This window comes from Tamandua tetradactyla, chromosome 5, assembly GCF_023851605.1.
Source record: "Tamandua tetradactyla isolate mTamTet1 chromosome 5, mTamTet1.pri, whole genome shotgun sequence".
NCBI classification, from domain to species: Eukaryota; Metazoa; Chordata; class Mammalia; order Pilosa; family Myrmecophagidae; genus Tamandua; species Tamandua tetradactyla.
In genome coordinates this window covers 104387034-104414943 of record NC_135331.1, presented here as the reverse complement: position 1 = coordinate 104414943, position 27910 = coordinate 104387034, and the positions used below count along the sequence as shown (strand labels likewise).

Sequence of the window (27910 nt, the reverse complement as noted above, 5' to 3'; positions counted from 1 at the left end):
GATTCAAAAAGAAAGTTGAAATACGTATAGAATTTAGTAAGGGAAATTTGAGACTTGTGGTTATAAGTGTATGTAGGATGTTTTGGAATGTGGTGGTATAAAATTGATAATGTACAAGCAGAGAGAACAGCTTATGCTGGAATGTGTAAAAGTCTATGTGTTTCCAGCATGCTTGGAGGGAGAAGAAGCTTGAAATCCTGGGAAAGCTGGAAAAATGATGGAAGGCCCTGTAAGCTTTGTTAAGAATGGGAAGTCAAGGAAAAGTTTTAAGCAAGGACATACATCACCAGAGGTGATAAGAGAGGATCTCAGAGATCCTCTTAACCAGCTGTTTATAGGCTATACCCTACATGCTTTATACTATCTCACAGTATAGGTCATATCTTTCTGGTTTTATTTGTGTGAGATCATTTTATCCATGTCCTGGGACTATTTGGCTATAGCCTCAACTGCCCAAGTAATAGTAGAGATATGCTGACCATTTGCTTAGAGGAGTTGTTGCTTATTTTGAAAAAGTTTTCTCTGTTTATAGCATCGATTCCAAAGAATGTCTTTTTTGCACTTCATGAAAAACTCTATATTGTGATGAAAGGGAAAATGGGAACTTCCAACCTGTATCAGTTCACTGGGAAATTTGCTGAAGAATTACATGAACAACTGGAGAATTTAGGCACTCATGGGACAATGGATCTGAACAACTTAGTAAGGTAAATAGATGCATTAATATGACTTAATCTTGCTTTTATTGAATAAAAAAATTTTGAAGCCTGTAAGTTGGACTTTAAAAGCTATCTGGAAAAAACAGCTATCTGGCACTGGCAGATTAATGCAGTCTACATAACTGGACTGTTGAGAAGTTTGTTAATCTTTTAAATTCTAATTAATGGGCCCTTTTCAGTTTAGGATTCCTATTTTCTGGTTGTCAAACCCAATACAATCATTGTAATATATTTACAGTAATTTCTCCTTAGCTAGTCTCCATAATTGTGTATACTCTATATGGATTTACCTCTTAAAAATGTCATGCATTTGTCAGAATTTTGATAAAATATTCAATGTAGTATATGAGTATTAGAACAAGAAGCCATTAAGAGGATAGGAAAGTGGATGACAAAGGTCCAGAAAGTGTTTGAGACTTTAAAAGGCAGCTGAGGCAAAATCCTTTATTGGCCTATGCACTGAACCTTCAGATCCTGCTAGAAGGTTGCTGCTGACAAAGAGGACCAAATAGCTGGGGGAGTAAGCATGCAGCCCATTCTGAAGCTTACTGGCAAAGTTAAGGACTGGGTGCATGGGGCATGTAAAAAATCTCCCTCATGCATAAGGAGATTTGCTTAATTGAAGTTACCTGAGGTAGGTTTCCATCTCAGTGGATTCCTAGGATATAGAAGACAGATTCAATAGTTCTAGTTCTGACTGATAAAACAGAAGGGCAGGGCAGGCCATGGTGGCTCAGCAAGCAGAGTTCTCGCCTACCATGCTGGAGACCGTGTTTGATTCCCGGTGCCTGCCCATGAGAACAACAAAACAAAAACAGAAGGGCATTGAACAATTTGTTGTTAAACGTCCAGAAGGAGGAGCGGGTGGGAGAACTTTTAACACGCCGAATATCTACAACAAAAGCATAGAAAATTTTCAGGTATCTTGGAAACCTTGGGAGAATAGCATCCCGAAAAATTGCTAGTGCAGAAAGCATGGCAAATAAAAACCAAGTAAACAGTATTTAGTATTACTAATCTAGGGTATGTTAAAAATCTTTGATTTTTTTTCTTAAGTTTGCTATAATAGTAATATTGTAGTTAAGGTAAAACTTATTGATAGATATGATATTTCAATATGCAATAGTTTAAATTTGTACAATCTTGTGAGATATTAGGAAATGTGGTGATTCTTTGGTTATTTTTTGCTACTTCCTGAAGTCATGGACTGTGTCTTAGTTATCACCATTATTTGCTCAATAAATACTTGTTGAGTTCTATTGAATCAATTTACTTCTGTTTACCCTCTTATATTTGTCAGGGCTAGTAATGCTTGTTTGGGAAGCATTTTAAAATCTTCAGATAAATAAGACCACAATTTCTGCTTTCCCCTATATTATTATTATTATTTATTTTTTGTGGGGAGGGGGTACGTGGTCCAGGAATCGAACCTGGGTCTCCCGCATGAAAGGCGGGCATTCTAACCACTGAATGCACCCCTCCCCTGTATTATTTTGACCATAGTAAGCAAATATTATATGCTTTAAGAATGGATTTTTCTCCAAAGAACCTTTTACATGTTCATTATTCTCTTCCCCTAATGCATAGTTATTAAATAATGCCCTCTTCTATATCCCATATAGATATAGAAAGCCTGTGACTTTCTTCTTTGGTTGTTGGGTCTGACTTTTTATATGTTTTCTGTCTGTGTAGGTATCTTCTTTATCCAGTCACAGTGAATGTGCTTTTTAAAAAAGGTTTTTTTCCCACAAATAAGATAAAAAGCCAGGAGTTCCGCCAGCATTTTCAAGCATATGATGAAGGTTTTGAGTATGGAACCCAGATACCGGAATGTCTCCTAAGGTAGAGAGTTGTTTCCTATAATAACAAGCTCTTCTCCACAACTCGTGCATTTCTCTCTTCTAAGTAGACATAATAACAGGTTAGGTGGGAGAGAGAAGCTATTTCTTTATGACCTGTGTGTTCAGGGTGCGTGTAAATTGAGGGAGGAACAGATAGATGGAGAAAGAGATGGTCTTTTTTTTTTTCTTTCTTTTGATGAGCAAAAAATAAAAGAAAGGAAAGAAGAGAAATGGAAATCGGATTTATATACCTTATATACCCCTGTGGTATTTTATTATCAGATTTATTGCTACACTTTGAGTCTGTGTAAATCGCCATGCAGCTGTCCTCATAGGCATTGTTGTCCTCTACCCTCCTTGAGGCAAAAGAACTCTAGAGGTGCAGTCAGATGAATTTCTCACTGTAGTTTCAGATTAATGCCTAAAAAATGCCTCAAATGCAAAGCAAATGAATAATTTATTTAATTTCTCGGCAGTAGGTCTACAGTAGTGACAGAAAAGATTAACAAGATTGAAGCCAGTTTGCTTTACCTAGCTTGACTCTACCAGCAGTTGGTCCTTGTGCTGTTTTCATCCTCCCACAATTTTCAACATTTAGAGTAAAAGTGAACAGAGCAAGTTGTGGGGCCACGTTTTCATAGTCAAAGCCAATCCTATAGCAGTCTAAACATTTATTTCTCTGCAAAAGACTTAAATGTGACTGGCTGCCTCATTCCCTCAACCGTCTGAAGATAGGCCTCTCATAAATTTCTAACTGAAGATGAAGAAGAAATTTGGAGAATTGTTATCCCATAGATAGTCCCTCTTTTATGCTCTGACCTATTACTCCTAACGTGCTTTCACATTTATTTCTACTCATATTTTTTTTCTCTCACTTTAGAAGCTGGTCAAAATCTAAAAAATGGTTCCTCTCACTGTTTGAGCAAAACATCCCAGATATAAAAACATGCAGACCTTCAAAAGACAATTCCATGGTAAGCATCCCTCAGCTTTTGTGTTAAAACAGGATAAAGATAGTAATAAACCATGATTATTAAAAATATATTTTTGCTAAAAAATGTGGCATTAATTAGATTCCCTTTTTGTGCCGAGCAGTGTGCTAGACAGGTTTGCATGCATTGTTTTATTATTACAGTTTCACAACAGTGAGGTAGGTATTATTCCTGTACTACATAAGATAAAACTGAGGCTATGAACAACAAAATAAAACAAAATTCTGAGGCTTCTTATTGATTTATACATTATCATACAATTGGCTATGTCAGTAGTGCCTGGTGGGAATGGCTAATTAAGAAAGGATAATAAAGCTGTACAAAGTAGCTTCTGTTCTGGATGCCACTCCCACTAACTGTTTGTTTTTTCAAATGCAGGAAGGTAGGATAATATAATTTTAGAAGCAAGGCATTGGCAGTCATGTCTAAGTGTTTTTCTAGACCTGTGATTCTCCAAGTGTCCAGCAGCAGTCTGTATTAAAATGCCCTCCAAGTGGATCAGATGCTCACAGACAGCTGAGTACCATTCCTAAAAAAGAATGGACCTCAACCCTGGCTGCTCATTAAAATCACTCTGGGAGCATCTAAAAACTACCCAATGCCTTCACCCATCCACAGAGACTGGGATGCATTTGGTCTGGACTGCCTGGACTTTTTTCTAGTCATCTTTTGTGTGACCCTGGGTATGGTTTGTAACCTCTCGGCCTCAGTTTCCATATCTGTTAAATGGGGCTTATGATAATACCTACCCGGTGGCATAATTGTGGGGACTAAATGAGTTAATATTCGTAAATCACAACAGTGCTTGGCACATAGTAAGAACCGTATAAAAGAGTTTGCTTTCATTTTTATTATCATTTCTAAAAATCTCTTTGAATCTTTTAGTAATTAAAGATGACAACAAGAGTCTTTGTTTTTTAGTTATATAGTAAGTGTTGTTGCAAACAACTCTTCTTAACACTCAAGATGAAGATAGGCTTAGAGAAAAGGAAATCTATATGAGTGTTTAAGGATCTCCTGCTGAATAAAGGGAACAGAAAGCTATCTGGGAGCTCCCTTTATAGATTAAGTATGCTTTCAGCTAATATTTTTATTTTACAGACTTAGATAAACCACAAAATTTTGTTTGCAAATAAGGATTTAGGGCAAAGCCACATGGATGTGAAAGGTGCAGCCAGGTAGATCTCTAATCAGTGAGCATGGCAAAGAGTATTTTAAAGCCCTGTTTGAAGCCCAGTTAAAAGCTACCCACTGACAATAGTTCTAGAACAGCATTTGTTTTTCTTACTTTGGAGCACGAGGCATTTTTAATCATAGTCCCTCTAATTCTCTATTTGAATAAAGACAAAATTTGAACTTCACTGATGGTAATCCCACATTTAAGACTTTGAGACAGAATTCAGCTTGAACATTTATAAGCAGTTTAACTGCATTTTTTACGCATTGCTTCTCTGTTTTCTCTGCAGTGTTCACACTGACCTTGTTTTTATGCCCACATTTTTTTAATGTGAGTCAAGAAGAAAGTGAAAGATTCTGTTGTCTTCTACTGTATAAGTAGATTTCAGTGACCTAGTAAAGCAGAAGGGTGGGTAGAAGTTTTTGTTTGTTTTTACTATTCAACAAATATTTTATCACATAACCAGTGTAAAACATGGTGATTTCTTTACTATTTTCTAGATATATATTAAACCAATATTTTTATATAAAATTATACTGCTCTGCAGAATAGCATATTAGAAGAATGAAGTACATCTATAGGATTTCCTTGAGGTGTGGATGCAGGCTTTATAGCTTTGTGCTTTTACAACTCATATCATAAATATGACAGATACCAGCAGCAATGAGAATTTATATTTAAACTATTTCCAACTCTGCTAATCCATTATTACAAAAGCAGTAGCAATAAGCCATCAGCTAACATTTGTGTGATTCTTACTCTGTGCCAGGTATAGTGTAACATGTTTGTTTTCCACTATAAATTTAATGCTCAGAACACTGGGGAGTATTAAACTAAGAAAGCAGGGATCGGAGTGGTGAATTACTTCAGAAAAATTACATACCTTAGTAAGTAACAGCAATAGTCTCTATATCATCATGCAGTTTTTATAATGATTGAATAGTCATTTACTGTGTCATAGGATCTGAAACAAAACTAGTGTAGCATGGTACAATGCTGTTCTCAGTGTGAGAGAGTTATGGATTGTATCTCTATGGAACAGTCTAGCACAGTAGCTTAGAGAATGGACTCTGGAGCTGCAATCACAGGGTTCCACTCTCAGTTCAGCCATCACCAAGCAGCTATGTGTCTCTGGAGTTACCTAACTTCATCTTATGTTTCCTCAAAAGTGAAATGCTGAAGATGATAGTATCTCCTTTTTGGAATTGTGGTGAGGATTGAAATGGTTTAATACTTATAAAGCACTTAAAATAGTACCTGTTAATTCTGAACTGGCGCAGAGTTTCTGTTTGGGGTAATGGAGAAGTTTTGGTAGTGATAGTAACACAACAATGTGAATGTAATTAACACCATTGAATTATATATCTGAATGTGGAAAAAAAGGGGGAATTTTAGATGGTAAATATATTGCCAGAATAAAAATTTAAAAGCAAAATAAAACAGCCATCAGACTGTGAAACACACACAGTGAACCGCAATGTAAACTATGGGCTAAATTTTATAGTTCATTTTAATAATATTCTGCCATCAGTTGTGACAAAGGCATCATACTGATACATACTGATACATACTAATGCATACTGATACAAAAGGTATTTTCTGCATGATCTTTCTGTAAACCTACGAATTCTTTAATAAAAACAAATCAAAACAACAGTAGTTCATCACTTGCCCTTAGAAATGAATAAACATTAGCTAGCATTATTTCTATCACCTAAACCTGAGTTAAGATGAAAAGTACATAAGTAACTTTGTGAAATATAGTGTTTGAGTTTCTCCACATGCTTGGAGAAGGATCATTGGCAAAGGCAAATTTTGGGAAACCTCTCTTTGAAGAAAATGCCTTCACTGAGCTTATGTACTGACCTAGAAGCAACCATAATAGGTGGCCTTGGAAGGGGCCCCGCTATGAACTGGCACTGTTTAAGCCAAATGACAGTTCTCTCCATGTTTTAGAACATTATTGGTGTTTATAACATATGGGCTTGGCGATTCTCTCTCCCATGGTGGGCAGGCTGAGACTCTGTGTGGCAGGTAAAAGTAGGGTTTTCTCTTGAATACTGCAGAGTACTTTGTTTCTCTGTTGCTGCATTTTCCTAAGAGTAGAGGTTTATTATTTTTTTTAAAGATTACATCAAAATGTAACATGTTCCAGGTTCTTTTTGAGGCACTTTATAGGTATTACTCATTTCATTCTTACACCAGTCCTATGAAGTAGGTACCATATGGCATTTTAGAGGTAAGGAAACTGAGGCACAGAGAGCTTAAAATAACTTGCCCAAGGTAATGCAGTTCTTAAATAGCTAAACCGGGATTTGATCCAAGGCAGTAAAGCAGTGAGCTCCAGTGTCCATACTCCTAGTTACCATATAGCGAGGAAGTATGTAATTCTCTTAGCCTGCCTGGAGTGGAAAGCCTAGGAATGGCAAAGTGCTATCTTCTTAATTTGAGAAAAATGCATAATTTTTTGTTTATTAGCATCTGTATTTATCACATTGCCAGGGTTTGACAATATTTATTTCTTTTAAATAGGCATTAATGCAGGTACTGCTGGATATCATAGAGATGGAATCAAATGAACAAAATGGTCCCAATTATGGACTTTTACTCCTTTGGGCTTCTCTGGCAAATGCTGTTCCTGTAGGTATATTAGTAAATTAAGGGTTACATTTCTGTCTACTGACTTGCATTTTCCCATTCAGTTTTCTTTTTTCAGTCCTTTCACTTCTTGTTGGGGAAAAGAAAAAGATTACAGTGGTTTTGGTTACGAAACAGAAAAACAGAACTGAGTTCCTAATGAAATCTGATAAGGTCAAAAATGAGGCAAAGCAAAGATGTGCAGTGAATTCTGCCCTCTGAAAGGCAGCATGTAAGAGGCCAAGGGGGAAGCTTGCCCTTTGGGCCGGTTGTGACAGCAGGTGTTTGTGGAGCCCTTTCTCTGTGTCAGTATCTGTGGTGCAAAGATGAATAAGGCCTGGCCCCAACCTCTTATTTGGGAAAAAGTAGGTGAACAGCAATTTTATCTACACTTGGGCTTGAATCCTGACACTCCCAACCATAGCTATAGGATCTTATGGAGGTAACTTAACCTCTCTGAGCCTCCATTTCTTATCATCAAATGAGAATGCTGTACATAAAACTCTTAACAAGGTTCTAGGACTTGGGTACTCAGTAAATGGTAATTCATTTCTCTAAAAGGTTGTTGTGAGGATTCGAGAGATAAACCTCGCTAGTACACAATTCTTTGTTTTCTCCCTCACCCATTCTCCTTCTATGCAGGGTTCCCCCTTGCTTTACTTTCTACCTTGGTCCTGTAAGCACCCCTGTGAATACATCTGGTAACATTGGAACTCACAACACTTCTCAAGAGAGAAGAGTCTCATTGGCCTTTTTTGTTGGGGGGGAGACAGGGAGGAGGGTGCAGGGTCTGGGAATTGAACCCAGGTCTCCCGCATGAAAGGTGAGCATTCTACAACCGAACCACCCGTGCACCCTCCCTTTTCTTAGGTAGTCATTAACTAGATGAAAGCTGAGATTTGCCTGCCACCTCATGTTCAGCACTACCAGTTTCCTGGGTCAGTAGGCTCTCCTTAGTCTAAGCTGCTACTTACATTATCTGTGAAATTAAAGGGTAAACTTTTTTATGTATTTCTTTTCTCAGAACAGGCACATTAAACCCATCTTTAATGATATGTGTAGTTATTTCTTCCTTTGTCTTCCAACATATAAAAATAAAAGAGATATTTCCTCATGTATTTCTCCTTTACCTACGAAAGTATGGGTTGTTAAAGGCTTTCTAAGTACTGATCTAATTTCCCTTGACCAGTTGTAATATTTATTAGATAAAGAGCAGGAATAGAAATTCTGGCCTCTCTACTCAAATGCAAATCAGCCAGTAGAATATATATTATTTCTGGTGTGGGCAAGTAAAAATAGTGTCATTCTTAACTCCTCCTTTATATACCTCTAACAGTAGTCTTTGATTTTTCCTTAAGCAGTTTTCTTGGAAACTGATTAAGCAATAGGAAAATGAAAAAGCAAATAGCGAAACAACTCCCAAAGCAGCCATGAAACAGCCTTTCCCGTCAGAAGATTAATTTTCCAGATCTCATTAAGAAGGTCCCTGAGAAGAAAGGCACACAAAGCCCCATTGATCTAATACAGCAGAAGTGAGCCCTTTAGAATTTGTTCCTGGTACTGATTCAAAGGGATTTAAATCATTTTTTTCATAAGGGAAGTATTTGATGATTAGTGAAAATTCCATCTTGCTGGCTCTTGTTGGCAACTCTGAGAGGCAGCCTGCTGTGTAGGCAGAGACCCTGGAAAAAAAGTCAGGTTCGAGGCTAAATGCCATCACTGGGTGACAGTGGCCAATTGTTTAGCCTTGAGGAGTCCTAATGTCCTCATCTGTGAAAATGGGATTAATGCTGTGTACCTCATGGGATAGTTGTGAGGATTGCTTGAGAAAGAAACAAAGTGGCTAAAGGTAGCTGGCACAGAGTAGGTACTCGATAAATGCTAACTTTCTTCCTTTATAAAAATTATTGCCCAAGTTTCAAATACTACTTTCAATGGTCCATTAGCAATGAACACAGACTCCCCTGGCTTTCAAATACTTGATCCCTCGAGAACCCCAGGGTGTGAGTAACTGCTGCCGTCCTGATTCTGGGACCTGTTCTGGGAGAGCTGCTGGAAGCCTGACAGAGGTATGGCTGGGGGGCCAGTCCTTTCTTGGTGCCCAGATCATATATTTATCTCCTCTTTCCTACTTTGTACTTTACTCAAGGACCATGGGAACTCAGAGCTCAGGCCTCAGATGAACTGGATACCAGGTCACTAGGAGGCTCCATTATGAGCCCATTAATTGTGGACTTTGGTGGACTGGCCCAAGACACTAACCATAATTTACGAAATCATTTTTATGGCGAAATGTCTTCCAAGTGCCAAAAATTCCTGACTGTCAAGTGAACTATTTAAAACAACTCTACAAATGCAATCTTAATGCTGACATCTTACCCTTTCTTTCTGCTTCTTCTCTGAAGTCCTTTCTAAATACTCTATCAGTAGCGATCTAAGCCTGCCCACTTTCACACTATACCACCCTCGCTTCCCACAGCATTTATCATCTGTGCCTCTCCTTTGGCACGTTCACTGCCTTGCATGTTCAGCTGTTTTTTTCTTCTGTGCATATACCATATCCCCAACTAGATTTGAAAGTTCCTAGGGCAGGAATTATGTCTTATACATATTTGTGATTTCCATGATGGGTAGAATACTGTATGACGTAATGGGAACTCGATAAATATTTGTTAAATCTATTTTTGAATGGATGAAAGAAAATGAAAAATGAAGAAAAAAGTGGTGCTAAAGGATATAGTCAGTACATCTTCCCTTTGAGACGGAGGAGTAAGAGCTTTCTTCCTTTTCCCTCCTCTCCTTTGTTCATTGTCTCCAAAGCAATGGAAAGGCCTGGTTGCTGCCTCTGCAGTTCAGTGACGGCCCTTCTCTTTCTCACCCAGCCCTGACCACGGAGTTGACCACTTCAGAAAAATACTGATTGGTACTATAGGAGCAGTTTCTATCTCTTTTCCCAAATATGGGTGCAGAAAGACTTCAAGCTCATTTGTTCTTAAACTTCTTATTGACTCTTTATTCTCTTACACACTTTTTCATGTCTTTTTAAAAAAGTACTTTGTTTCTAAAATAGAAATAACAGATATTTAGAAGAGGAACCTGTTAAGAGGTGGTAAAATGATAACTAATACCATTGTACAGCCATTTATAGTTTAGCTGAATCCGTTGTATTTGTTGTGAAAATAAGTCTTACCCAATTTTAGTGAATGTCTAAAGCTCTAAGCACACACAACTCTGAACCGGTCTTGTGTAACTGAAAATCTATGTACCGAAATGTCATTCCCCAAGTGAAATCTGACTTTTTAAATGAGATTAATTGAGTATGGAGTGGTTATTAATTAAATCCAATTAACTCCACACTTCCATCTGTAGATAACAGTAGAAAGGGCCTGAGAGGGGAGACTAGAGTGGGAGCCTGTGACATGCACTGTCTGAGTCTCCACTTGTTCACCTGTAAAAATCCACTAGTTAATCCTTTGTGGATTAACATAATCTAGATAATGCCACAGAAAGAGGAGTGGCCTTGGTTCTCCCATTCTCCTTGTTTGTTTAAACAGCACCATGTCTATCTTTGCAAAGTCAATGTAATGTCACAAAGGGGAAAACAGTGAATAGTACTGAATATGGTAAGTACTTCCTTTCAAAGTGCTCTTCCTCTTTTGAACACAGAGGGGAGTACTAGGATTATTTAAAGGTGCATAATGTTGCTTCGTGAAAAAGGCAAAAAGACTTGTTGCACTAAGGACCTTTTTTCTGAGTTATTTCAGAATTGATTTTTCAAAATGAAACTTCTTTCACAATATATGTTTACAAAAGGATTGAAAGGAAAACCCAAACTTCGTTTATTTATCTTATACAGATTTCCTTTATTGTGTAAACTAAAAATAGAAGCAAATGCAAGCACCTGAGTTAGTGGAGAGTAAATTTTTTTCAAAACATGTACAGTAGGACCACATAAGGACAGCTGTGAAATAATTTTGTTTGGACAAGAGAGGGCTCATAAGTATGCTCTGTTCAGTAACATTCAGGTCTGAAGTGATCTTACTTTTGACATCGTGACCTTTGCTAATTCAGTTCATGAAATTTTAAGTATAAGCTTATTTAAAATGACCATTTTTTCATTTGCAGAATATGTTTGCTAATCTTTTTTTATTTGAAAAAAATTAAATTTTAAAAGTGTTTTTGTCTTAGAATTAAGGTTCTTAAGTGTCATAATATGTGTTTCTGAATATTTTTTGTTACCCTGATATTTTATATTGTGCACTACTAAAAACAAATCACTTTTCCTACTTTTAATAAAGATAGAAGTATAGTCTTTATAAATAGTATAATTTAACAACAGTGATGGAACAGAATTGACCTCTTAGTTTTTTAACATCCCCTTTATTCAAGAAATCTAATTATTTTCAAAGATGCCCTTTAGTACAATGCTTTTGAAATTGATTCAGACATTTTGTTTCTTTAAATGTTTATAGCTGATACTAAATAACCTTTTGTTCACTTTTAGAGAAGTTCATATTTTGTATTTATATTTTTCTTTTTAAGGTTGCATTTTGGACACTTGCATTTGTCCTTTCTCACCCCAATGTCCATGAGACCATTATGGAAGGCATTACTTCTGTGTTTGGCTCAGCAGGTACTAAACCAAAATTAAATTATATAATTGAGGATAAATCTAATAATGTGTGTTGTCACGTTTAGCAAATCTAAATACCCATAATTTTGTAGAAATTCAACCTAATCCAAAAATCAATATAATTTGTTATCTATATCAGGGTATAAATAAACCAGGTAGAATTCTAGAACTTAATATAACTGCCAAACATTTTAGAGGTCATTTAACACAACTTCCTTATTTTCCAAATGATGAAACGAGTGTTAGACTGATTGTGACTTGCCTGGCTTCCTAATTAAGCCTAAATTTGTATACATCTGTAAGTTTTTTTCTTCTAATACCTTGGTCCTTCACCTCAATTGAGCTATAATTCCAGTCTCTTATGTGACATCTTAGGGACAAAATATGTTTTGGGATTCAGGATTTTTCACATTTTATTAAAGAAATATGATGCATAGTCCATATATTTCCTTATAGTCCCAGTGAGGTGTGGTGATCAGGTAAGGTCTTACTGTCAAATGAATTATTAAAAACAAACTTACAGACATTGATTTGTGAGTTTAGGACTTACAGTTACAGATGGTGGGCCTTACATTTTTTAGTTCAGATGTGGGCTCTCCCTTTGTTATCTGTTTTTAAAAGCAGAGAGAAGCTCAATTGGAGAGGGTCAATTCTCCATAATTTCACCTGTTTGGGGAGAGAGTGTTTTTATATGTCAAATTATATATTTTAGTATAAAAAGAATAATAAATGACTTTGTTTGCTTTGAAGAAAACCATATATAGTTAGGGCAAAAGATATGATGCCAATTAACAGCCATCCTCCCCAGTGATTGCTGATTGGAATTTTATTCTTTTTTCTGGACTGCCTCTTACTGAGTGAAACCAGAAAGCAATTAACCAGATCAGCGTAAATATGTAAGCAATACTGTCTCTGAAACTTGGTGTGAATTAGTGGATGCTGGGTCTTATCTCATAGAAGTGGTGGAGCATTAGAATCATTGAATGCCAACAATGTGCCAGACACTGAGAGATTCTGATGAACCTAAGAGATAACTTTCCTTTACGGAGCTTACATCTACCAAGGGAATGGAAAATTCCATGTCTATTCCTTCATCTGGTTCCTTTTAAATTAACAGGAAAAAAAATGTTAATTTTCAATCCGATCCGCTAACCCAACCTTAAAAACTAGGGTGACACTTATGTGTATGACATTTCGCCTTCAAGAGATTTTTCAGGAGACTGTATTTCTTCCACTATTTTGACTTTTAGCTCCTGGAGTCTTGTGACACTCTAACTCAGGAGATTTTGGGTGCGTCACCCTCTTCCTCCTTTATTTCCCAGATATAAAAGGCCAAAAGAAAAACACCTGATAACTGTAGATTATTTGATATCCCTGTTAAATTTTACAAGCTGGCGATAGATCAGATTCTAGGCACTTCTCATTTTATTAATTCTTTCACTATCTCACTCCAGTGTAGCACTGTTAATCTGCTTTATTTATTCTCTACATTTTTCATTTAGACATCACTCTTTTTTCAAAATATTCTGTTGAAGAATTGTTCAGGCATTTGGATAATCCTTTTAGAAAATACTGAGGTCTTAAGTAAGGTCCACATTTCTCCAAAGAATACAGTCCAAAAACGTAGAATCAGCACACAACTTTTATACAAAAGGACTATTTCTAGGCCAAAATTTATTTTAAATTTTATTATCTACCATTATAGTCTTGTTTTAGTCACATATCATCTCCATTTTATTTATTTTAAATTGGACTAAGTCGTTTTTTCCTTGAAAGAAATTTCATAATTATGAAGCAGGCTTCATTTTATCTTCCAATAAATGCAGAGACTCATGCTATCTTTTTTAATATATAAGCAAACTCTTCTAAAAGTGTATTTCTGAAAGGAGGCATTACTTTTGGTATAATGGCATTAATCTTTTCTTGAAATGGTAGAATGATGTTTGGGTTATTTTTATATGTGCATATATGGATCAGGGAAAGGGCATACAGGGTCAGATGTCCCTTACTCCTTATCTCCCATTTGTTCTGAGAGGGATGCAGTACTTGGAATCTTTCTCAATCCATTATCGTCATTACCTCTCTCATACGTGGTCTTCTGTCACCATGTGAAAGCAGCTGACCACATTCTACTTTCAAAAGGTTATTGTTTAAAATTTTAATAGGAATATGCTTCTTTGTTAATAAAATTTTATCCTAAATCCTTAAGAAGTCAAAAATCCATATCTACCCCTGGAAGCTCAGAAATATATGAAGTATTTGGAAGAAGCTGGTAGCTAGGGGGGGAGTGTTCTAGTTTGCTAGCTGCTGGAATGCAACACACCAGAGATGGATTGGCTTTTAATAAAAGGGGATTTATTTCATTAGTTCTTCAGAGGAAAGGCAGCTAACTTTCAACTGATGTTCTTTCTTACGCGGGAAGGCACAGGGTGATCTCTACTGACCTTCTCTCCAGGCCTCTGGATTCCAATAATTTTCCCTGGGGTGATTCCTTTCTGCATCTCCAAAGGCCTGGGCTGAGATGAGGTATGCTGAGCTGCTTGGCCTGTGCTACATTGAGCTCTCTCATTTAAACACCAGCCAATTAGATCAAACATTATTCATTACAGCAGGCACGCCTCCTAGCCAACTGCAGGTGTAATCAGCAACAGATGAGGTTCACATTGCCATTGGTTCATGTCCACAGCAATAGATCTAGGCACCTTCACCTGGCCAAGTTGACAACTGATTCTAACTACCACAGGGAGGAAGGAAACATAGTTTGCCAGGCTCTGGCTACAATCCCTAAAACTCCCCAATATCCACTGTTCCAGTCTCCATGGACAATCCCTAGGCTTATCCTTTGCTTTCTCTCTGTCTGTATCCACCAAAATTACCCTTTTAAGTCTTTTTAAACCATTCTTCCTACTTTACATTTGTCTTTTCTATTCATTAAACTGGTAGTTCCCTTTCCATTATAATGAAATTGGGTTGATACAAGACCTGTATGGAGTCAACTGTAGCATCTTATGGAAATACATTTTTTAAAAACCCACCTAAATTAAGAAAGGAATATTACCATGTGACTGGCTGGAAAGACTTAATATAATGAAAATGTCAACCCCTTTCAATTTAATATATATTTAGTTATTTATAATCAGAATTCCAGTGGGAATTTTCTTTGGGAATTCATTATATTAATAATGTATCTGAAAGAATAACTGTAAAAACTGCCAAAATGTATTAGAAATATAAATAAATAAGGCCAGATTTGCCGTACCAGATGTTAAACCTTATCATAAAGCTGGTATAACCAAAGAGCAAATGATTGGCACAACAGATCCCAATATATAATGGGAATTTAATATTTAACAAAGGTAGCATCTCCATGTCATAGGGAAAATAGTTTATTGAATAGTTTTGGAAAAAATTGGTCATCCACATAAAATGAAATACAACTAGATTTTATTCACTTAGAAACAAACTGCAGGTACGTTAAATATCTAAAGTAAAAAAAACTCTAAAATATTAGAAGACAGTTTAGGGAAATACTTGTGTAACCTCTACAGAGGAAGCCTTCCTAAAAAAGCCAAAAAGAAAAAAGAAAAAAAAATAGGTCAGATCTGACTATATAAAAATTAGTATTTAAAACTTCAGGATCGTGGTGTGATGGTGGCTCAGTGGCAGAATTCTTGCGTGTCATGCTGGAGACTCAAGTTCAATTCCTGGTGCCTGCCCATGCAAAAAAAACCTTCAGGATGGATGGCAAAAAGCACTATAAACAAAGCAAAATATAGCAGATAGACTGGGAAACCATATTTGCAACAGATAAAAGTTTACTGTTGCCCCCCGATATCATGTAACTATTAATTTGCCACATAAATGTAAAAATATGATCAAATATCAGCAGTTCCATTATGATTCAACATAACATAAAGAGGTCCTAGGAAGTGATAAGCAAAAGAGAAAAACTGTATAGAAAAATTGGCAAATGATGTAAATAAACAGTTCCAGGAGGGGGAATACAAAGCAAACACTTACAACTATGTAAAATGCTCAAACTCATTTAGTAGACAGAAAATGCCAGCTAAGATAGCAGATATATAATTTTCCATCATCAGATTGGAATGTGCAGTACTACAATCTTTAAGAATTGACAGACTATTCAAATTTGAAATCTTAATGTACTGTGTGTGAACCACAATCCCAATTTTGGCCATTTATCCAACAGAAATATCATTACCTGTCTTTAAGGATGTGTGTGCCTGTTTGTACACATGCATGCATACTTGTGTAATAATACATATGTGAGTTTTTTGCAGCGTTTTTTGTATTAGCAAAAAACTAGAAGCAACCTAAATATTCATCAGCAAAAGAATAGTTGTGGTCGACCCAATTATCATAATCCATACAGTAGAATATTACACAGATATTTTAAAAGTATGAGTTAGATTCATATACATTGATTAGGAAGGTGTACAGGTTATTTTAATTAAGAAAGCAAGCAAGCTGTGAAGTAAAGTACATTATGATTCCATTTATGCCTTAAAAAAAAAAACAGGAGCAGAGAAATATTGGAAACCTGCCCCTTTTTCACTGCTCAACACCTCCCACCTTACTCAGTTTGAATACCATAGTCCCTCATTATAATCACACCTTTGGATAACCATCACTCCTTGTACTTCTCTCACTGTATCAAATATATGGCTAGAGAAAAACCACAAACATGCCCTCAGACAGGGATCACTTTAAGTAAATTAATGACCATTAGCTTCAAGTAGGTTCTGGGTGCTGGTGGGCAGGTACCCTTCATGTCTAGTTCAATCATTTACTCCTCTAGCTATGTCTCTCTCCTTTCTCTTACTGTACCTCTTGCTGTAGTTCAGACTCTCAGCTTTCTCACCAAGGGAACTGAAATAGTAGGATGAGAACTTCTCCAGGCTCCCACACACACAGCCATCTTACCCACATGTCTGCCCAGGTCTCTGCCTTCCCGCCCCCCCCCCCCCACCCCGATCCTGTGATGAAGTGTGAGCCTCTCTCAAGCCATCCCCCTCCAGTCTCCTCAATGACATCAGTCCACCACATTTCCCTCCTCTCTCCTGCCTCTTCGAACTTTCCCGCTCCATTTGTTCATATCCATCAGCTTATAATGAAAAAGGAAACCTTGACACCCTCTTGACACCATTTACTCCTCCAGCTACTGCTCCAAGTCTCTGCTTTCCTTTATGGCAAAGTTGCCTGAGTTTTCTGTACTCACTCTCTCCAGTTCTTCTCTTCTGCTCAAGGCCCTCCAATGGCATTTCTGAAGTCTGTATGATGCCCCACAAGATCTCCCACTGGTTTGGACTCCTGTACTTCTCTAATCTTGTCTCCTACTTCTTTCTCCATCCACATGCTGTTCCAGTCATACGAGACTCCTTGGGCTCCTTGGGCTCCTTGTTTTTAGAACATGGCTGGCAGTCTCCTATCACAGGCCTTTCAACTTCCTGCTCCATTTACCTCAAACATCCTTCATCCCATAGCTCATGGCTTGCTTCCTCCTTCCTTTAGTTTCTTGACCACCATGCACTCTTACCAGTGAAACCTCCCCTTACCACCTGTCAAAGTTCTATTAACCCCCACTTTCTATTTCCTTTCCTTTATTTTTCTCTGTTATATTTATTATCATCTGACATAGTGTGTAGTATACCTAATTATTTCTCTTTCATGTCCCTTTCCCTGACTTAACTGCCCCCTACCGACTAAAATGTAAGCTCCATGAGAAGAAGGATTTTTGTTTGTTTTGCTCACTGGTGTACCATTAATGCCAAGAATGGGGTCTAGCATGTTGTTGACTGATTAAATGAATGAATAAATAAATACATGCACAAATATGTTTGAACAAATTTATACAAGAAAGGTGTGAAAGACTTCATAGCAAATAATTAATATTTACAGGGATGGAATTGGAGTAGAGAGGATGCAGTTATTACTTCTTTATATACTACTTGTATTACTTTTATAATTAAAAAATAAATGAAAAAGTTTAAAGAAAAAATTCATTTGAGAACAAATCTATAGCATGCCATGGCCTCAACTAATTTCAAAACAGATTTCGCTGAAGTTAAAGATCACCACCTAAGAGGAGCTCTGGCCTGCTATTTGTCATGAAACTGAACCCATTTATCTGCCTGGTATTTCTTTTATCTCCTTACAGCTGTCAGGTAGAGAATTGTATAGATGCATCTTGAATAAAGTCACCATAACCCTTGTTTGCTTACATTTATGCCAGCAAAAAGCACAGTTCACAATCTTTTGTTTCAAAGCTAAAAAACATTTTAAGAGAAAAAGTCATTTTCTTTTCTGTTTCACGTTCTTTTTCAATTTTTTATTATAGTCACATACCATGTAATATAATCTGAAGCGTACAGTCAGTGCTTCATAATGTCATCATACAGTTGTGCATTCATCATCACAACTGATCTATTTCACTTTCTTGAGGCAGAAGTTTCCGAACTGTGAATATTTTCAATGAATTAATATTCTAGAAACCTATGGTCAATAGAGAGACTTTTCCTTTAAAGAATTATAGAGTTCTGAGATACTGAGATGTTCGTATTTAACCTGGTCATTCCCAGAAACTTCGGGTATTTATGTGACACCTAAGACTCAGAGTTAGAGCTCTGAAGCTATGAAAGTCAGCAGTACTCCATACAGGAACTGTTTAATAAGTTGAAAAAGGGATCAGACTTTAAGTAGAGATATGAAGGAAGCTGACCTGGATAGGATTAAGACAGAGAAGAATACAGGGTTAAGGATGATATTGTCCATATTTTAAAACTTCAACTTCTGTGTGAGAACAAAGGAAGAGATGTTTATTTGGTGCAAAATTTATATTTTGGGTAGTGCATTACCTAATTTAACTTGTATGGTTAATTTAGTTGAACACTATAAGTACATAGAATCTTGAATAGGGCATGAGATTTTGTTGCTATATCCAGGTTAGTGTGATGCCCCAGTATATCCCAGAATAATTTGGGTCATGAATAAAGAAGTACTTGCAATGTCCCCTTGGGAGAAAGGAGGAAATATTCAACTTCCCTATGTGAAGAATTTTTTATATTCTAGCAAGTAGTGGGGACAACCAAACCAATAGGCTGAGACCTCAATCTTGGGGTTCACCCCTATGAAACTTATTCCTAAAAAGGAAGCCTACTTAAAACTAGGCCTAGGAACCTCTTTTGTTGCTCAGATGTGGCCTCTGTCTCTAAGCCATCCTGGCAGGTGAACTCACTGCCCTCCCCTCTACATGCAATATGACTCCCAGGATGTAAATCTCCCTGGCAATGTGAAACAGAACTCTCAGGATAAGCGTGAGACAGAACTCCTGGGATGAGCCAGAACCTAGCATCAAGGGATTGAGAAAACCTTCTTAACCAAAAGAGGGAAGAGAAAAATGAGACAAAATAAAGTTTCAGTGGCCAAGAGGTTTCAGACAGAGTCGAGAAGTTATACTGGAGGTTATTCTTGGCATTATATAGATATCCCTTTTTAGTTTATGGTATATTGGAGTGACTAGAAGGAAGTACATGAAACTGTTGAGCTGTGTTCTTGATTCTTGAAGGCAATTATATAAAGATATAACTTTTGCAATGTGACTGTATGATTCTGAAAACCTTGTGTTGGATGCTCCTTTTATGCAGGGTGTGGATAGATAAGTAAGAAATATGGATAAAAATAAATAATGGTGGGGATAAGAGGTAAAATAAATTGGTTAGATGGAAATACTAGTGGTCAGTAACAGGGAGGGGTAAGGGGTATGGAAGTACGAGTTTTTCTTTTTATTTTTTTCTGGAGTGATGCAAGTGTTCTAAAAAACGATGATGGTAATGAATACACAACTATGTGATGACATTGTGAGCCATTGATTGTAACCATATATGGAATATATGTGTGTGAAGATTTGTGAATAAAAATATTAAAAAGAAGAATTATAGGGAACAGCAGTGAACTGAAAGACACGTGACTTCCTATGCTTCCATCTATTTTATAATCATCTACTCATCCACTTTCCCTTGAATTTTCTGTAAGTTTGACTTAATATCTGTCTCATAGATATTTTGTCTCAGAACATGTACAGTAGTGAAGGTGGTTCTATTCCACTTTTTTAAAAAGTAATTAATATTTTTTGTTAGGGAGGTCATAATCACTGTCCAGTTATTTTAGGTCCCCAGTACATTTCTATTATATGTCTTCAGATGCTGTTAATTCAGAGTTACTCCCTGGTACCTGCAGCAAGATCCAGGCATTCTCCAAAAGGGAGGAGGAAAAGAGATGAGGGCAGGAAGAAGAGGAAGAGGAGAGGGGAAGGACCACGGAATTGGAAGACCTGTCTTCCTAGAAAGTCTTTTTTTTTTTCAAAAAAAAGCAAACCTGTGTTTTCTTCCTCAGGCCCTGTTCCACCATGACTCTCCCATCACTCCTTCCCTTCTTAAAAGCGAAACCCACTTTTGAAACTTCTTTATCACATCTATTCTATCAGTGTATTTAAACCTCATTGTTCCTGCATAAAGACAGTTTCTTGTGGTGCCCGGTGTCTGACTAATATGACTGGGACTGGTCTTGTGACTCATTCTACCTGGGAAATGTGGTACCCCAAACTTACCCAGCCAAATTAGGGAAAAACTGTGTCTTTGCTGCACTGAATAATTATGTGCCTTCTAATTTGTCCCTTACTTAACCAAGTTGGCTCTGCAACCTTGTTTTCTTGTCAATTCTTTTATCATTTCTTCTCTTCCTATCCCCGCTAGTCTTTGTTTCTCAGTTCCTGATATACCCCTATTCTAGGAATTCCTTTCATCATCCTTTAATCCTCAGAAAGACAGGAAAACACATGTTTGGAGGGGGAGAAAGGTCATCTGAGTTTTATCAAAAAATTAAATTTAGTTTTTCTTTCCAATAATCAAAGCCCAGTTTTACAAAATTTCTTTTTGTTAAAATAATTAGTAGAAAAATGGGGTTATGTCTTCTCTTTTTTCGGAGAACTAAGTTGACAAACAAATCTTCCTTTTAGCAAAACATTCCAGAAATCAATAAACAGCACATTCTCACTACCTAGAAATAGCTGTCCATAGGGTCACTTGATGTATAAAACCTGTTGTAAATGACATTATCTACTTCAGGACAATTTATCCATTCTTATCCTCTCTGCTTGATACTTATTTTTTCCAGTGAATATATGTTAGACACTGAAAATCAAACAGCCATTTCTTAAATATAAGAGAATATTCCTGAAATAAAATAGTCAAAAATTTTTAATGGAATTTTTGAAGACTCCTTATCATATTGAAGTTTAAAAAATGCCTAAAATGAAGAGAGGAACAGAAGGTACTTTTTTTTTCTGGAATACTGTACAGTCTTTATTTACTGTTTTTCTTTATGTTTTTCTATACTCTCTTTACATTGATTTTCTTCAGAAGTTTATCATGAGGCCCCTGGGTGAGAAAATCAGCCAGATATCTAAATGATTTCCTCCCCGACTTTCTGATAGCACTTGATATAATTGCTCCATTATTTGGGCATCGGAAATATAGACATGCTATAATTTTTTCAAAGTTATTATATAACTTTCCTAAATGACTATCTAAAGCAAACACAAAGTAAAAAAAAAAGTAGAACTAATTTGTTTTTTTATTAATTAAAAAGAAATTAACAACAAACAAAACAATATCATTCCATTCTACATATATAATCAGTAATTCTTAATATCATCACATATTTGCATATTCATCATTTCTTAGAACATTTGCATCGATTTAGAAAAAGAAATAAAAAGACAACAGAAAAAGAAATAAAATGATAATAGAGAAAAAAAAGTTATACATACCATACACCTTACCCCTCGCTTTCATTTACCACTAGCATTTCAAACTAAATTTATTTTAACATTTGTTCCCCCTATTATTTATTTTTATTCCATATGTTCTACTCTTTTGTTGATATGGTAGATAAAAGGAGCATCAGACACAAGGTTTTCACATTCACAGAGTCACATTGTGAAAGCTATATCATTGTTCAATCATCATCAAGAAACATGGCTACTGGAACACAGCTCTACATTTTCAGACAGTTCCCTCCAGCCTCTCCACTACATTTTGAACAACAAGGTGATATCTACTTGATGCATCAGAATAACCTCCAGGATAACCTCTCGGCTCTGTTTGGAATCTCTCAGCCATTGACACTTAGTCTCATTTCACTCTCCCCCCTTTTGGTTGAGAAGGTTCTCTCAATCCCTTGATGTTAATTCTCAGCTCATTCTCGGGTTTTTTCTCAGTCCCTTGATACTGAGTCTCAGCTCCTTCCAGGATCTCTGTCCCACGTTGGACACTAAGTTTTATTACTTGATTCTAGTTTTTAAGAAGTTATTATAAAAATTGGAAAGTAGATTTCTTGAACACGTTTGGTAGGAATCACTGCATGAGATTATTGTGTCAGCTGCTGTTTTTTAACCTTTGTCTCATGTAATTTTATCCCAGGGTTAGTCTTCTTAATGTGTGCTATGACCTTTTGTACACACCTTAACTTTAAATCTTTTCTACAAGAGAGTCCATGAATAGAAAAAGGCATCCTCTGTGAAGGAAATCTAGCTCACCATATAACCAAGCAAACAGGACACAGTATCCATACATTCAGAGATAAAGAAAGGGCTCCTAGAATGTGTAAGGTTTGCACTCTTAGAAATTTTAATGAGATTTTATTATTTGCTTTTCTTCTTTTCATGAGCCTCCCAGCATATATATATTACCTGTGTGTAATTTGTGAGTGAGCACAGGGTCTTCCTCAGTGTGCAGCCCCACTTTCCAAACCCCCATTCTGTACTACTCTCCTCAGAATATGTCTCAAAATCTCTGAAGGATTCAGCAATTGCCTATCATGACCTTCCTCTCTTTTAATTGGAAATTGATGTTTTTCTTATTTTCTGTCAAAACATGGATTATTTATTCAAAGTTGTTAGTTAAATCTCTATGTAATGTTATTCCAGGACTATAGAAACAGAATTTTTATGTTTTATATTGATTTGTGTATGTGTAAGGAGGAGCAGATTGAAATCTTAGGAACAGGGAGCCATCTCTCAAAGAAGAAACTTCCTTTAGTGATTCTGTTTGAGTAATGTTTCTTTTTTTTTTTAAGTCCAAGAAATCAAATTTTTATGATTAATTTTGGACTTTAAGTTACTTTTCTTTCTGCCTGGGTGACTCCTACCCATCCTTCCAAGCTTAGTGAAATTCCAGCCCTAGGCTAGAGAGGATGAACTCCAGGGACATGTGAATCTTCTCTTATGAAACTTATAGTTATTTATACCCAGGTATTATTTTGTGCCTTTGTGTCCAAGTTCCTTTAAGGCAGTGGCTGTGTCTTTCTCATATCTTTCTCCTGTTAGGGGAAGTAGTGTGGCACAATAGCAAGTGTGATGACTTTTGATGTAGACAGACATAGGTTTGAAGCCTGCAGTGACACTTTCAAGCTTGTATCATTGACCACATTAACATTGAGGCTTGATTAGCTGGCAGGTAGTTATAAGGAATAAATTAAGTGATCCGAAGTATTTGCTACATTAGACAGTCAATAATTTTGTATTATCTCTTCCTGTCTCTTACAGCAGCTGTAATTGGGCTACATGTAGTAGACATGCAGCAGTATATACTGAGTGAATACATAGGTGAAGTAATGAAATTTCAATCTATTATATGTCCTTAACAAACATATAGTTACTGTGTTAAAATGCTTGTCATCATGTGTGTGGAATCTCAAAATTCCATATAAAATTTTAGACATGTTTCTTGGGATTTCTGAATGCAAGAATATCCTTTCTTTTATTTGATTTCAAATATCCTAAGATTTTGACTTTTATTGCATTTAAGCCAAGAGCTAAGCATATGGTTGATGAATTTCACCCCAAATCACCCACAGTTTCTTCCCTGGTTTGTCTTCTGTACTGGTCCTAGTCTCCGTTAAGCCCTTTTGATGATTTACCTTGGCATTCTTCCAAGCCGAGCCTTCTAATTTTAGAGTCAAAACACTGGAAGAACAAACCGCAGATGTGCATTAAGATATGCACAATATGGGTACAGAGCCATTTCTGAGAGTTATAATAAAAAGAACATCTTTTACCCTGAAGTCATTTGAAAACTTACCATCTTTCCTTTTCTCCTTCTTTGTCTGGTCTAAGAGCATTATTTTATTTTTTCCCAAATCACACTTGGATTTGAGAAACTAATAATATCTTAAGATAACATTTATTTTCCAAGTATAGTCTACATAGTTCCTATATTTATAGGTCATAATAGATTTTAAATATTATTTTCAAATTAAAACAGGTTTGTTTCTATATTAAATAATACAAAATTAGTTTGTATTTCTATAGTTTAAATAGTCTAATAATATTTGATAAAAAAAACTTTCTTCTGAAGGAAGTTTCTGAAACCTATTTCTAGAGTCCAAAATTTTTTAAGGGACAAGGGGTCAGAATTATAATAGGTGGGTCACCTTGGAGTCACACAGATCTGGTTTAGAACACAAACCCAGACCCCTGGTAGCCTTCTATCCTTGATCAAGTAGAAAAATATTTCTTTTCTGTATTCTGTAGCTGCATCTACACAAATAAAATAAAATAGGAAACAAATAAAGGGATCATTTGGTGAATTTGACCAATGTAGATGCTCACTAAATTGGTTTTTAAAGAGAAAACAGTTTTTTATAAGGATGAAGGATTTAAGATATGACTTGAAAGTTACTGCCAATTTATTTGAAACAGCCATTTGCCAAGGATGTTTTTAAAGATAAATGTATCTTTGGAGCGAGAAGTGGGGGGAGATGGCAAGAGATAGTGGCTTCTAGAAATCTAGACTTCTGGATTTCTCTTGACTCTTAGTTCCTACATTTGTGATTTATCCATTTTTCTTTTTTCCTTCTTGCATGTTCTGCCTCTTTTCTGCATTGCATTGCCTCACCAGGCATCACCTCAGATCTCTTTATTTCCCCAATTGTTAACCTTTAACAGCTGACTTTATTAAAATATTCAAAATATGGGACAAGGGAAGGGAAAGTTACATTGCAGCCAGAAACAATTTAAAATGAAGTATTCTACATAAGGGTGAATAGTGTCCTTTTCTTAAAAGTCTTCTTGTCATTGGGCCCCTGGAGAATTCTTTGGCCTTCTACTACCTTGTCAGTTACCTGCCATGTAACTAGGACCTCTCTCCTCTCACAAGTCTCCATCCTTGTCTTCCAAAACTCTCATACTGCAGAGCTCCAATTCTTTTTCACTTAACTATATAGAGCAGCCGACTCTCCCTTTGTAGCACCACAGAAATATCACAGGACTCCCACCACAGGATTTCATCTTTTAACAGAGGCAATGGATTTTATTTTTTTACTTAATTACACTATAAAAGAATTTAGGTTCCCCTCATCATTTTAACTCAGCATCTAAAGTTTGTTATCCCACATTGAAATAATTGCAAAGGATATCATTCTTAGTTTATTATCTACATGCTGTTAGTCTATTTAAACTATTTAAGTATCAAAAGTTGCAGATTTAGTTCATTCTGTTATGTAAAATGGCTCCATTAGCATAATTCACAAAACTAATCCTTATTATGAACCTAATCAGCTAATCCAACATTTTTTCTAACAGAAAATATCTGTCTTCATTTTTCAACTCAAAGAAACGTGTTAATTTGTATTGCTGTGACACCCATCTCCTTTATGAATTCTAAGTCTCAGATAGCTAGACAGTGCACCAATGTGAAAACAGATAACGGTTTTTTGTCAGTAGCTAGTGGACAGATAGCTAAAATAGAGTACCTCTGCTTTCAGTATTTCTTTCCTGTGGCTGCTTTTACTTTGCTCTCCAGGCCCTCTCCCTTATATGTCAAGCGTTCTCTAACTGGCCTTTTGTTTCCTCCCGAGACATCATCGTTATACTCCAGGGGAAAAACTCCAGGGGAAATGACCAGGGTAGCAGTCATTATGGCTAGGAGCAGGCCTTTCTATCGTAAAGTGAGGGAAAGGTGATTGTGTTAAGGAGGCTGGCAAAGAGAACTGGACCACCCTGTTTCAGATGCATCCATTTTAGAAAAGAGTGAATATAGAAGGTATCAGGAAACTGATTTCCTTAACATCTGTGTCCATGCGCCCCCTAGGGTTGTGAACGTACTTTGGAGACCAGTCTAAAAGGATGTATACTAGACAAAGGCATCTTATTCCCTGAGAGACAGTGTGTGTTTTTCATATAAAATAACCGTCTTTTCCTTGGCTATTCACATACTATGTTAGACATTGCACACTTGATCAGGTTATATAGATGGTATGTGCAGTGAAGACCACACAGAATATATAGTACTTCTAAAAAATTCAAATGTTGGAATGAAATATGGATACCTGAGCAGGAGGAGGTTCATAAGGAATAAACCAGAAGAAGCCCATCCCCTTGATGCCTTTAATTAGGGGGTAGCAATATATTTCTCTGAAGAGCCTGATAATAAATATTTTAAGCTTGGTGGACCATATGGTCTCTGCTGCCCCTCCTCAGCTCTGCCGTGGTAGTGTGAAAGCAGCCATAGGCCACACGTAAGTGAATAAGTGTGTCTGTTTTCCAGTAAACTCTTATTTACAAACACAGGTGGTGAGAGCTGGATTGAGCTACTGACCGTCGTTTGCTGACCCCTGCCCTTAGCTATGGCCTCATGGGAGGAGAAGAAAAATAGGACTTGTGTAGATGGTTTCATGTAAGTCCAAGCCAATAACCTCCAGAAGCCAGGTTGGCATCCCTATTCAGAAGGTGGTAGCTTTATAGCTGTAAAAATGATACAATTTTGGACCATTTCTGAAATTAATTATGGAGATGCTCACACAACTCTGAATATACTAAGAAGCAATGAATGGTACAGTCCAGGTGTGTGATTCATAGGGTATGTAAACTATATCTCAATAAAGTTATAAAAATAAACAGCAAAAAAAAAAAAACTTTGGCAGATTTAAAGTTCAATCAAAGAATTAGTCATGAATCATTATCTAGTTTCATAGTTCATAATACAAGATAAAACTCCTTTCGCATCCTGTATGTTCATATTAAGAAAAGCTGGTGGCCTTCCAAATCAATATATCCACTCAGAACTTCTGATTTATTTATAATTTTACCTACTAAAATTAACTTCCATTTTTTGAATATCTGAAGATTATTATAAAGTTGGTAGTAAGAATTGTTCTAAACCCAGAATATTTAATAAATAAAATGCATGGATATTTTATAATTCTTTTAATCTAGCACCATAGCTCTCAAAGTATGGTCTGTGGACCAGCAGCATCAACATCACCTAGAAACTTGTCAGAAATACAAGATCTTGAGCCCCTTCAAATCTGCTGAATAAGAAGATTTTGGGTGGGGCCTGGCCATCTATGGTTTAACAAGCCCTCTAGAGGATGCTAATGCATGCTAAGGTCCGTGGACCACTGCACTAGCAGATACCCATTTCAGTAAATTCTTGTTTAAATGCTTGTGCATTCGCCCTCAAAAATGTCTTTCAAATTTGGCTGCTCATCTTTATCTCTCCTATCACTATTTCTCAAATTAAAGCCTTCTTAACTGACCTCCCATTCCATCATTTTAGAGATTCATAGATTCATTGATTCAGTAGAAGCTTACTGAGTGACTACCATGAGCCAGGCCCTGTGTTAAATACTGGGTATACATGAAAGAACAGAAGGAGCAGAATTCCAAAACACATGGAACCACACCCAATTTGGAGGAGCCCAAAAATAGATAAGTAGACAAATTGTTTCATGTGGTAAAGGAAACAGTATAGAAAATTTTTTTTAATGATATGATAGTGATAAAGGAGATTTTAGTGGATAGTTAGTTAGGAAAGGAGTCCCTGGGGACAAGA

The 27910-nt window shown here is 36.4% G+C and overlaps 1 protein-coding gene across 4 annotated transcripts in view; it reads left to right on the top strand.

Moving 5' to 3' along the window:
• CYP39A1 (cytochrome P450 family 39 subfamily A member 1) overlaps positions 1–27910 on the top strand; it is a 198767-nt gene that overhangs the window by 129158 nt on the left and 41699 nt on the right. For all 4 annotated transcript variants that reach the window (XM_077161981.1, XM_077161978.1, XM_077161980.1 and 1 more), the window contains 5 exons: positions 533–707; positions 2412–2561; positions 3441–3534; positions 7262–7369; positions 11909–11999. In XM_077161981.1, coding sequence (XP_077018096.1) covers positions 533–707; positions 2412–2561; positions 3441–3534; positions 7262–7369; positions 11909–11999 — 618 coding nt within the window. The remainder of the gene's footprint in view (positions 1–532; positions 708–2411; positions 2562–3440; positions 3535–7261; positions 7370–11908; positions 12000–27910) is intronic.